This window comes from Otolemur garnettii, unplaced genomic scaffold, assembly GCF_000181295.1.
Source record: "Otolemur garnettii isolate 467f Iridium unplaced genomic scaffold, OtoGar3 scaffold00008, whole genome shotgun sequence".
NCBI lineage: Eukaryota > Metazoa > Chordata > Mammalia > Primates > Galagidae > Otolemur > Otolemur garnettii.
In genome coordinates, this window is record NW_003852403.1 from 21,576,774 (window position 1) to 21,589,573 (window position 12,800).

The following is a 12,800-nucleotide window of genomic DNA, read 5'->3' on the forward strand; positions in this document are numbered from 1 at the left end:
TCAGAATGAGGCCCCTTTGTTCTTTCCATCTTTCTATTCTGCCATTCATTCTCTATGCCCTCAAGTGCCTTTCTTTGGCTGCAAGATGGTTGCCATGGCTATAGGCATTGCATGCTCACATACCAATCTCCAAAGTCAAGAGAAGCATAGTTTCTTACTTTGTGCCTATTTATTTTTTATTTGGGGACAGTTTCAGTTTGTCACCCTCAGTAGAGTGCTGTGGCATCATAGCTCACAGCAACCTCAAACTCTTGGGCTCAAGTGATTCTCCTGTCTCAGCCTCCCACCCTCAGTAGAGTGCTGTGGCATTGTAGCTCATAGCAACCTTAAACTCTTGGACTCCAGTGATTCTCTTGCCTCAGCCTCCCAAGTAGCTGGAACTACAGTCACCCACCATAACGCCAGGCTTTTTTTAGTGATAAGGTCTCACTATGGCTCGGGTTGATCTCGAACCTGTGAGCTCAGGCAATCCACCCGCCTCAGCCTCCCAGAGTGCCAGGATTACAGGCATGAGCCACCGTGCCTGGCCAACTATTTACTTTTTAAAAACATTTTCCAGCCTCTGCTTCTAGAATCAAATTCTGTATTTAGGATATAGGCACCAATTTACCGGATCAACACTCTGTTAATTGCTTTTCTTAAACATTTATGGTTTATCTCCTTGTCATAGAAATAAATAAGGGTTATGATCTGGTTAAAAGAAGTTAGTTAATGCTTTGAAAAGAAATGTTAAGTTAAATAATGTGTTTGTTAATACTGTCTTTTTAAATTCAAGTTTATGGCATATATTTTGAACTACTATTGTACCCATTAACCTCTCTTCATCTCACTCTCCACTTCCTAGTGTCTGACAACCATCATTACACTTGTACTTCTATGAGAGTCACTTTTTTAGTTCCCACATGTGAGTGAGAAGGTGCTATACTTGTTTTTCTTCTGCCTGGCTTATTTACTAATAACATAATGGCCTTCATTTCTATCCATGTTGCTGCAGATGACAAGATTTCATTCCTTTTTATGACTGGATAGTGTCCCATTGTGTATATATACTGTGTTTTCTTTATCTTTTCATTTGTTAATGGATACAGGATAGATATAGGTCCTGGCAATTGTATATAGAGCTAAAGTAAACATCAATATACGGATCTCTCTGCAATATACTGATTCCCTTTTTTTTTTTGCATATGTACCTAGCAGTGGGATTGGTGGATCACATGGTACATCTATTCTTTTTTGAAAACCTTCCAGAGTGTTTTCCATAGTGGTGGTACTAATTTATGTTCCGACCAGCAGTGTACTGGGGTTCCCTTTTCTCTCCATATCCTACAGTTAGATACAAGGAATAAGTTCTAGTGTTTACTAGCATGCTATGGTGATTATAGTTAATAGCAATTTGTTCTGTTTATCTTATTTCAAGATAGCTAAAAGGTTTGAAGTGTTTCTAATACAAGTGATAAATTTTAAAGGTGATGGATATTATAATTACTCTGATTTGATCATTGTACTTTTTATGCAAGTATTAAATGTCACATGTAACCCACAAATATGTATAATTCTGTATTACTAAAAAAAAAGAAATATCACTGTTCTGTTTTGTTTATAGAATTTCTTTTTTCATTTTCATAGGTGTATGTGGAATTTGATGATCTTGAATGGGATAAGCGAGAGTGGGTTAAAGTTTATGAAGATTTTTCAACTTTCTTGGTGGAATACCACTTAATCTGGGCCAAAAGGAATGACCCTAGCCAGACTCAGGGATCGAAGAGCAAACAGATTCAGTGGCCTGCATTGGTAAGATCTGTTTCTATTTCATAAAGCACTTTCAGTTGTTTATTTAAAAACAAGAATTGAATATGTATAATCAATAGATTTATATTTTTGACAGTCTTTCAAGTGCCCAGTAGAAATTTCAAAACGTGGCTTTCGTTTTTTTTAAGTAACTTGTGTCTCTTTGTTCGTATTATTTCAGCATATTTAGTCCACAAACAATTTTATCAAATTAGGTGAAAACAAATTGTATTGAAGGCTGCTAAGAGATAGTTGACTTTAGACAATATGGAACTACTTTGTTGTATGAAAATTTGTTACATGGAAGATAAAGCATGCTTTCTATAAAACATTTAATAGCAAGTGATTTTTCTTGTTTTGTTAATCAGTAAATTATTGTGGATGATAGCAGATGTTCAGTGTATAATTATATATTTAGGTAATGAGTAACATTACTTCATCTCAGAAATGTTCTGTTGAAGAAAAATAGATTCCAACAAATTCTATATGAAGGCCGGGTGCAGTGGATCATGCCTGTAATCCTAGTACTCTGGAAGACCGAGGAGGGTGGATCGCCTGAGCTCATGAGTTTGAGACCAGCCTAAGCCAGAGTGAGACCTCAATCTGTAAAAATAGCCAGGCATCGTGGCAGGTGCCTGTAGTCCCAGCTATTAGGGAGGCTGAGGCAAGAGAATTAGAATTGCTTGAGCCCAAGAATTTGCTATGAGCTGTGATGCCACTGTACTGTACTGAGGGTGACAAAGTGAGACTCTGTCTCAAAAAAAAAATAGTCCTATATGAAGAGTTTTATGAAAGGAACAAGGGTAGGTGTTCTCAAACTATAGCCCATGGGCCACATGTGGCCCACCTAGGACATTTATCCGGCCAACCAGGTATTTTTGCTGCTGCTGCCTGTCTTGCTTAGCAGCTGATTCGTCCCAGGGCCTGCAGTCCAGCCCTCTAATGGTCTGAGGGACAGTGAACTGGCCCCCTGTTTAAAAAGTTTGAGGACCCCTGAGCAAGGGTACTAAATTGTATTAGTAACCTGGCAGCTTCCTGGAAACCACCATTTTCTGTGTTTCGGATACCTCGTATGAGTGGAATTATACTATAGTTAGTTGCCCTCTGTAACTGGCTCATTTCACTTAGCATATTGTCTTCAAAGTTCATCTATATTATATAGTGTATCAGAATTTCTTTTTTATAGCTGAGTAATATTTCATTGTATTTATGTAGCACCTTTTGTTCATCCATTTATCTGTGATAGACATTTGTGTTATTCCATCTTTTATTTTATTTTTATTTTTATTTATTTATTTTTTTTAGGGACAGAGTCTTACTTTATTGCCCTCGGTAGGTGGCCTAGGTGCCTTAGGTAGCTGTGTGGTAGCCTCACACAGCTCATAGCAACTTCTAGCTCCTGGTCATAAGGGATTCTCTTGCCTCAGCCTCCCGAGTAGCTGGGACTACAGGCACCCACCACAATGCCCAGCTATTATTTTGTTGCAAGTTTGGCTGGGGCTGAGTTTGAACCTGCCACCCTCGGTATATGAGGCCGACGCCCTACTCACTGAGCCACAGGCACTGCCCTATTCCATCTTTTTAAATAATTTTGAAATATTTTATTTGCATACTTTGTTTTTGTACAGATTGTGTCAAAGTTTTGTGTCCTTCACCGAGAATAGTGTGCACTGTACCCAATAGGTGTCAGTTTACCCATGGCCTTATCTCCCCTCCCCCAGCTTGATTTTTATTGAGATTTACTTTCATATATGCACTTAAGTGTTGATTGATTAGTTCCAATTTGTTATTGAGTATGTATATTTGTTTCTTCATTTTTGTGATGTTTTACTTAAAAGAATGGTTTCCAGTTCGTCCAGGTTGTTAAAAAAGATACTGGATTGGGATTGACATTTTTTTTTATGCCTGAGTATTTCTTCATGGTATGTATATACCAGTAATTTTATTAACCCATTCATGTGTTGGTGGGCATTTGGGTTGTTTCCAGATCTTTGTGATTGTGACTTGTGCTAATATAAACATTTGCGTATAGGTGTCCTTTTTATAAAATGCTCTTTTTTCTTTGGGTATATACTCAGCAGTGAGATTGCTGGATCAAACAATAGTTCTCCTTTAAGTTCTTTAAGGTATTGCCGTATAACTTCCCATAGAAGTTATTCTAGTTTGAGGCCCACTAATAGTGTCTGAGAGTTCCTTTCTCTCCACATCCACACCAGCATCTGTAGCTTTAGGACTTTATGATGTGAGCCATTCTCACTGCAGTTAGGTGACAGCTCAAAAAGTTTTGATTTTCATTTCCCTGATGATTAGAGATGTTGCGTATTTTTTCATGTGTTTGTTGATCATTAGTCTGTCTTCATTAGAAAAGTTTCTGTTGATTTCTTCTGCTCAATAATGGTTTTTGTTTTTTAATTTGTGCAAGTTTTTTGTAGATTCTGGTTCTCAGCCCTCAATCTAAGGTGTAGCATACTAATATTTTTCCTCACCTATATGTTATTTATTTGCTCTTTTGATTATGTCCTTGGCTGTGCAAAACCTTTTTAATTTGATCAATCCCATTTATTTTATTTATTTATTGTTTTTTGGTGTTACTGTGATTGCTTTTGGGGTCTTTTTCATGAATTCTTTACCAAGATTTTTCTAAACATTTTCTTCTGGGCTTGGCACCTATAGCTTAAGCTACCAAGGCGCCAGCCACATACACCAGAGCTGGCGGGTTCAAATCCAGCTTGGGCCTGCCAAACAACAATGACAACTATAACAAAAAAATAACCGGGCATTGTGGTGGACGCTGAGCTACTTGGGAGGCTGAGGTCAGAGAATCACTTAAGCCCAGGACTTGGAGGTTGCTGTGAATTGTGATGCCACCGTACTCTACCCAGGGTGACAGCTTGAGGCTCTGTCATAATAATAAAGAAAGAAACAAACAAACAAACATTTTCTTCTGGACTTATTTTTTTAGTTTCCTGCCTTAGGTTTAAGTCTTTTATCGATCACAAATTAATTTTTGTGAGTGGTCAGAAGTGCAGTCTTTTATATGTGGCTATCCGGTTTTCCCAGCACCATTTATTAAAGTAGGAATTGATATGATTTCATCTGTGCGTTCTCTGTTCTGATCCATAGGTCTATTTCTCTGTTTTTGTGCTGGTACTGTGCTGTCTAGGTAGTATAGCTTGAATTCTGGGAAAGTGATGCTTCTCACTTTGTTCCTGTTACATAAAGGTGCATTGTCAATTCAGGGTCTTTGGTTCCATAAGAAGGATAGAATGATTTTTTTCTAGATCTCAAAACAATATGCCAGTTGTTGTTGTTTTGCAGTTTTGGCTGGGGCTGGGCTTGAACCCAGTACTCCTGGTATGTGGGGCCGACGCCATACTCCTTTGAGGCACAGGCACTGCCCAGCATTGGTATTTTAATGAAGATTGCACTGAATCTGTAAATCACTTTGGGTAGTACAGCCATTTTACCAATATGAATAATGCTGCTGTGAACATGGATCTACAAATACCTGTTCAAACCTCTGCTTTCAGTTCTTGGGTTTATACCCAGAAGGGGAATTACTTGTTTTAATTTTTTGAGGCACTCTCATAACTGTTTTCCAAAGTGGCTGTAGCATTATACACTTTAATTGGCAGAGTGCAAGGGTTCCAGTTTTTCCACATACTTGTCAACATTTACTTTCTGTTTTGTTGATATTAGCTATCATGTTAGGTGAGAAATGGTATCTCATTGTGGTTCTGATTTGCATTTCTCTAATGATTGTTGTGTTGTTGAGCATCTTATTATGTGATATTGGTCATTCTTTTTTTTTTTGGATACAGAGTCTCACTGTATCTGCCAGACTAGAGTGCCATGGTGTCAGCCTAGCTCACAGCAACTTAAAACTTGGTGTCAATCAATCCTTCTGCCTCAGCCTCCTAAGTAGCTCAGACTACAGGTGCATGTCACTACACTTGCCTAATTTTTCTATTTTTAATTGATACAATGTCTTACTGTTGCTCAGGCTGATTGTAAATCCTGAGCTCAAGCAATCCTTGATTGTAAATCCTGAGCTCAAGCAATCCTCCCGCCTCAGCTTCCCAGAGTGCTATTATTATAGTCTGGGCCAATACACCTGGCCATGTATATCTTCTTTTGAGAAATATGTGGTCATCTGCTTTGCCCATGTTTCACTTAGGTTACTCTGCATATTCTGGATATTCTTTATTAGATATGTGATTAGCAAATATTTTTTCTCACTTTACAAGTTACTTTTTTACTTTGTTGATAAGGTCCTTTGATTCATAAAATTGACACACACACACACACACACACACACACATTTTTTTTTGTTTTTGTAAAGATGGGATCTTATTATTAACTGGCCAGCCCAGCAAGAGACTCCTGGCAAGCCTCCCACTTTGGCCACCAAAGTGCTGGGATTACAGATGTAAGCCATCATGCCCAGCCAAAAGTTTTTAATTTTGATGAAGTCCAGTTTACATACGTTTTCTTTTGTTGCCTATGCCTTTGTTGTCATTGAGTTAATTTTTTAATATTATATAAGGTAAAGGTTCAATTTCAGTTTTGTACAGGTAGATATTCACTTTTTCCTCACAGCAACCTCCAACTCCTGGTGCGCTGGGTAGAGTGCTATGGCATCACAGCTCACAGCAACCTCCAACTCCTGGGCTCAAATGAGTCTCCTGCCCCAGCCTCCCAAGTAGCTGGGACCACAGGTGCCCGCCACAATGCCTCGCTATTTTTTGGTTGCAGCCGTCATTGTTGTTTGGCGGGCCCGGGCTTGATTTGAACCCGCCACCTTAGGTGTATGTGGGAGGCACCTTAGCCACTTGAGCCACAGGCGCCGAGCCTCCAGCACCATTTGTTGAAAAAATTTTGTTCCCATTGAATGGTGTTAGCACCATTATAGAAAATCATTTGGGTATATATATGAGGGTTTGTTTCTGAGTTCTCCATTCCATTTCATTGGTCTTTATTTCTGTTCTTATGACAGTACACACTGTTTAGATTAATGTTGGCTTTATGGTAAATTGTGAAATCAGGAAGCTTTTTCTTTCAGCTTTGTTCTTTTTCAGAATAGTTTGGCTATTCAGAGTCCCTTTAGATTTCGTATGAATGTTACGTGATGTCATTTGGACTTTTTTTTGAGACAGTCTTGCTCAGTCACTCAAGCTAGGGTGTAGTGATACGTTGGTAGCTCACCTCAAACTCCTGGACCCAAAACCTTTTCCTGCCTTAGCCTCTGAAGTAGCTGGGGCTACAGGTATGCTACCACATGTGGGTCATATTTTTAAAATTTTCTTTAGAGTCTGGGTCTTGCTATGTTGTGCAGGCTATTCTGAAATTTCTGGCCTCAAATGATCCTACTGTATTGTAGTCCCAAAGTATAAGAGTTACAGGCATGAGCTAGCATCCCCAGCATGATTTGGAATTTGATAAAGATTACATTGAATCTACAGATGGCTTTGGGTAGTAGTCATCTTAAAATGTTAACTCTTCCAGTTCTTTTTTTTTTTTTGCAGTTTTTGGCCAGGGCTGGGTTTGAACCTGCCACCTCTGGCATATGGGATCAGTGTCCTACTCCTTTGAGCCACAGGCGCCACCCAATCTTTCAGTTCTTGATTATGGAATGTCTTTCCATTTCTTTATGTTTCTGTGAACTTCATTGGACTGTATTTTTAATTTCAGTACATAAATCTTTCACACCCTTGGTTAAGTTAATTGCTAAATAACTTATTCTTTTCAATGCTATTGTAAATGAAATTTTTTTGTTAATTTCATATTCATTATTAGCATATAGAAACAAAACTGATTTTTATGTGTTGATTGCATTAGCTGACCACCTACTCAATGTTGAAAGATGGAAAACTTTTCTTCTGAGATGAGGAGCAAAGATAGGGATCCTCACTTTTGCCACTTCTGTTTAACGTAATATTGTAAGTCTTGTTAAAAAAAAAAATCTAACCCAAAAAGGACATGAAAATCTTCTAAATTTTACAGGCAGAAGTAAAATTATTTCTGTTTACAGACGATAAAAACTTTATAGTTTTAGTATATGTGCTGCCAAAGCGAGCAAGGATGATAAGATCTTACATGTAGGCCATGTGTGGTGGCTCATGCCGAGGCTAGGTGTATTGTTTGAGTGCAGGAATTTGAGACCAGCCTGAGTATGAGACCCCCATCTCTACTAAAAATAGAAAAACTAGCCAAACATTGTGATAAGTGCCTATAGTCCCAGCTACTGGGTAGGCTGAGCCAAGAGGATCTCCTGAATGTAGGAGTTTGAGGTTGCTGTGAGCTATGATGCCATGTCACTCTACCCAGGCCAAAACATTTATCTGCATTTATCACATTTGAGACTCTGTCTCAAAAACAAAAACCAACCAAGCAAAAAACCCAAAGATCTTAAATGTAGAAATCCCTAAAGATTCTTTCTAAAACTTGTTGGAAATAAATGAATTTGGTAAAGTAACAGATTGGTAATTTTGGTAAAATAACAGTAATCTCTGCCTTCTTTTAAACATAGTTTTATGCAAGACTGCATTAAAATTGCAGATTCTTCTATTTTGCTTAACATTCTGTCCAATACATTTCTCCTCTCCAATAAATAATCAGAGATAATTTTTCACGCCTGCATAATATGTAATCTTATAATGACCCCATTTCTCTAATGTTTGGCATCGTAGTTGATCTGGGGGGATGAAATTATAAACAACTGTGATAAATATAATTGCATGTAAATTTTATCTTCATCTCTGATTGTTTTTAAAATTTATATTCATAATGGTAGAATTAATGGTCAAAGAGTATGGACTTAAAATGCAAAAATCTAAAAATTTCCTGAAGTTTTTCATAAATCATTTAAAAGTTATCCTGACTGCCATTGTCCCCAGTCAGTGTATGAGTGTTTTCATCTTAGCACACCCTTGAAAAACATTATCTATTTTCAGGCCATCTTGTTTTAACACTCAAACAAATCCAAAAATAGGAAGGAGTTCTACATCTTAAGGAGATTAGCACTGAATGTTAATCATTTCTTTCTCTGCTAATTGGATATTTTAAAATAATATTTTATTTGCATTCCTTTAATAGGATGAATATGCTTTCATGTTTTTAATCCACTTGTATTTTTTATTTATTACCATTTTTCAGTACTTTTAGGGTTTTGTGGGTTTTTTTATATTATGCGCTTTTATTATTACAGATATTACAACCCTTTCATCATATTTTTTTCATAGTTTTCTCAGTTTACTGTTTGATAGCTAGTCTTTTTGAATTATAACTTTCATTTTTAAAGAAGTCTAATAGGATGTCTTTATTAATTCATATAGTCAGGATGTGTGTGTGTGAGTGTGCTTGCCCGCCTTCTTTCTTTCCATTCTATTTCCTTTCTTTGTTTCAGAAAAATGTAAAAATTAAATAGAACAAACAAATGAAATAGAAATGCTTGTAATACTTACGAAAATCAGTTTAAGTTTCATGAGCATCTTGAAAATATTCATTCATAGATAGTATATGACTGAGATTTTGTTTCCCTTTTTGTTCTTTAAAGTATTTGAGTCTTCTTTAAGGATGTCTATAAGCACAGTTATGAAATTGAAAATTTTTAAATTACTATAGTGAAATATTATGTCTAAAAATTTTAGAAATTTTAGAGATGTGTGCATGAGATGGCAATAGAATGAAACACAGTGGAAACTAATTCTTCGTCTTTAATTTTCTACAAATTTAATGTTTCTAATACTGTGCATATGATGCTTGCTTTATGTTTTTCTTTGTATTTAAACATGTTTGTATTTATTACCTTCTTTCTGGTTGTTTGACTCCTCGTGTGGTACCTGTTAAATACTATATATTGGTTATGCTATCTTGTCTACTTCTTATATCATGAAATTAGTGGATACTGGCTGGTTTTTATACCTGCTGGTTTTTGAAATAATGAAGGACAAGAAAAAAAGTCCTATTGTCTCATTAACATATTCTAAGGTCTAATTTTAAAATTTGAAAATATTTACCTCTTCAACAAAACATGGATAGTATGATACCCAGGTTATTTGTCTGGAATTACTTCTTTCTTTCCAATAGCAAAATATTTATTGGAGCAGCACCACATACTGTGTATAACATTCCTATAACATGCTAAAGTGGTGCCTATTTTTTTTTTCTTGGTCTTGTATGATCAGGGTACCACTTGAGGCCATTCTAATGATGTAGAATGTTGTTAAATTTTATTTACTTTTTAATAAAGTAAAATACTTGTAAAAGCACATAAATTTGCATCATGGAAAAAAAGTGTTTGCATTCATAATTGAAATCAACGAATTACCTACCTAACTGGGTTAGGGCCCTGGCTCCATCTCCTTTAGGACAACCTTCTGTGGGGAGTGGGGCTTCGACCCTAACCCAGGTGGGCTGTAACACTGCTGCATTTTCTAAGGGGCAGAGTTTTCTACTACTTTTCTGCTGGCCCAGACTTCCAGATCACCCCAACCAGAGTTAACCATCCTTTGTTACTGTGTAGAACTGTTTTAACAACCAGCACATTCTGCTTTGTATTATATCTGTGTGTTTGCATGTCTGTCTTTGCCTTCGCCTACTAGATTGTAAGTTCTTTGAGGACAGGAGTCAAGTCTGAGTCATCTTTGTAATGGTTATTTGGAGTCTAGCATAGCGCCTTACCTTACTTAGAAAGTGACTAAATCCTTATTTAAACTGATAAATGGACTACAATACAGCTAGTGAAAAGGAACCCTAATAGGAGTTATAAACAAGTTTTTTACTTGTTAATTTCTTATACCAAATGATAGGGAAGCACAATTAGCCTATCTTTCAGTTCCTTAAAATATTTCTGGCTTCTTTAAGGATGTCTATAAGCAACAGTCCTAAAATTGCGGATTTGTAAATTCCTATTGCCTGATGAAATACTACACATAGAATATGAGAAATTTGTAGTATCTGTACATGAGGTAGCAATTGAATGAAGTACAATGGAATATACTATCACTTTTGCAGTTGTGGTAAATCTGTGACTTATCAGTTTTAATCATGCCAGTATGGAATAAGGATAAATTTAAAAAACAAATATGCATACTCAAAAAGTTATAATTCCCTCATTTCTAATCAAATAAAAACTCAATTTCTTAAGTTGTCAAAGTGGGGAAATGTAAAATTACCTAATATGTGTTATTTTAAAGATTTTAAAGGAAGGAACAGACATGTTCACAGTCAACTAAATATGCTAATCTTTGATGATTTACCTGAATTTCTAGATTGGGTTTTAGGAAACTCAGACTAGTTCTTTTCCGTGTGCAACTTTTCTTTAATTATTATTGGGTAATTCTGGCTCAATTAGGAATTTTCATTGGATCATAAATATTTATACTCTTATCAATTTATGTCTTTTAAATTATCTTCCTGCATAGAATGCGTTTTAGTTATTCTCTGTTCTGAAAGAAACTTTCTCCAAGGGGGAATAGCTCTGTGCTCTTTAGGACAAGATTACCCTTAATGTGTGGCTGTTATGTGTGTTGTGCAAATTGTGTAAAATGTGACTTCATTCACATTTTACTAAAATGTGAAGACACACCACATTCGAAGTCAGCAATGAATGTTTCTTTTTTCTTTTTCTGAGACAGAGTCTATGTCACCTTCTGTAGAGAGCTGTGACTTCACAGCTCACAGCAACCTCAACCTCTTGGGCTTAAGCTATTTTCTTACCTCAGCCTCCCAAGTATCTGGGACTACAGGTACCCACTACAATGCCCAGCTATTTTTTGTTGCAGTTGTCATTGTTGTTTTTAGCTGGCCTGGGCTGGATTCGAACCTGCCACCCTTGGTATATGTGGCTGGCACCGTAACTACTGTGCTACGGGCGCCAAACCAGCAATGAACTTTTAAGGAAATTGATTTAAAGAATTTTTACATAACTGTAATAGAATTTTCAGAATTACAATTAGCATAGAGTCCTTTGCACTTTGGTAAATAATTAAATGGAAGTAATGACAATAAAACTTAAGGACGGGCTTGGCGTCTTAGCTCAGCGGCTAGATGCCACATACACTGGGGTTGGTAGGTTCGAACCCAGCCCAGACCTGCCAAACAACATTGACAACTACAACCAAAAAAAAGTCCGGCGTTTTGCTAGGTGCCTGTAGTCCCAGCTACTTTGGAGCCTGAGGCAAGAGAATCTCTTAAGCCCAAGAGTTTGAGGTTGCTGTGAGCTGTGACGCTATGACACTCTACTGAGGGTGACGTAGTGAGACTCTGTCTCAAAAAAAAAAAAAAATTGAGGATGATTATTTCTCTGTAAAGTACTTTAAGACATCCAATCATATCTAATAAAGAATTAAGCTTTTTAAGTGATAGAATCTAATGCTGGCAAATATTACAGTTGGTGAGCACACACATTTATTTCTTGTGGATAATATCAGTACATGCACTAACCGATTGTGCCCCTGGAGCTCTTATTTCTTGTGGATAATAAAATTACATTCTTTTGGAAAGTGTTATGTTGTAAGAACCAGAAAGAAGTTCATACTCTTTGATTCATTAATTCTACTCTTAGGAAATTATCCTTAAAAAATTTTTTTTAAAAAGTATATTAAGTTTAGTTAAAGTTTGTCAGACAGTGTGATAGTAACTGTAGATACAAAAATAAAAGACATAATGTTAACATGAAGAAAAATTTCATTGCAGTCTTACTAAGAAAGAAGAGAAAAATGAAACAACTTGGATGTCCAACAGTTTATGAATGTTGTGAAATCAATGTTTTAGGATTTTATACAGTTTTTTTTTTTTATTGAATGGTAACTATGTACATTAATGCACTTCTGGGGTACAGTGTGGGGCTTTCACAAGCAATCTGAAATACTTCCATCAAACTGGTCAACACAGCCTTCATGTCATTTTCTCAGTTATTATTTTAAAACGTTCACATTCTACTCTTAGAAAGATTCACTTGTACCCCTATAAGATAAACCTCAGAAGTGATCCCTCCAAACCCCCTCCCT

At 36.5% G+C, this 12,800-nt stretch overlaps 1 protein-coding gene across 2 annotated transcripts in view; it reads left to right on the forward strand.

Annotated features, from left to right (window-relative positions):
* JMJD1C (jumonji domain containing 1C) overlaps nt 1–12,800 on the forward strand; it is a 360,771-nt gene that overhangs the window by 136,014 nt on the left and 211,957 nt on the right. For both annotated transcript variants that reach the window (XM_023509587.1, XM_003783626.3), the window contains exon 2: nt 1,627–1,791. Coding sequence is in view for 1 of the 2 variants with exons in the window: in XM_003783626.3 (XP_003783674.1) it covers nt 1,627–1,791 (165 nt within the window). In the remaining variant the exon portion in view is untranslated. The remainder of the gene's footprint in view (nt 1–1,626; nt 1,792–12,800) is intronic.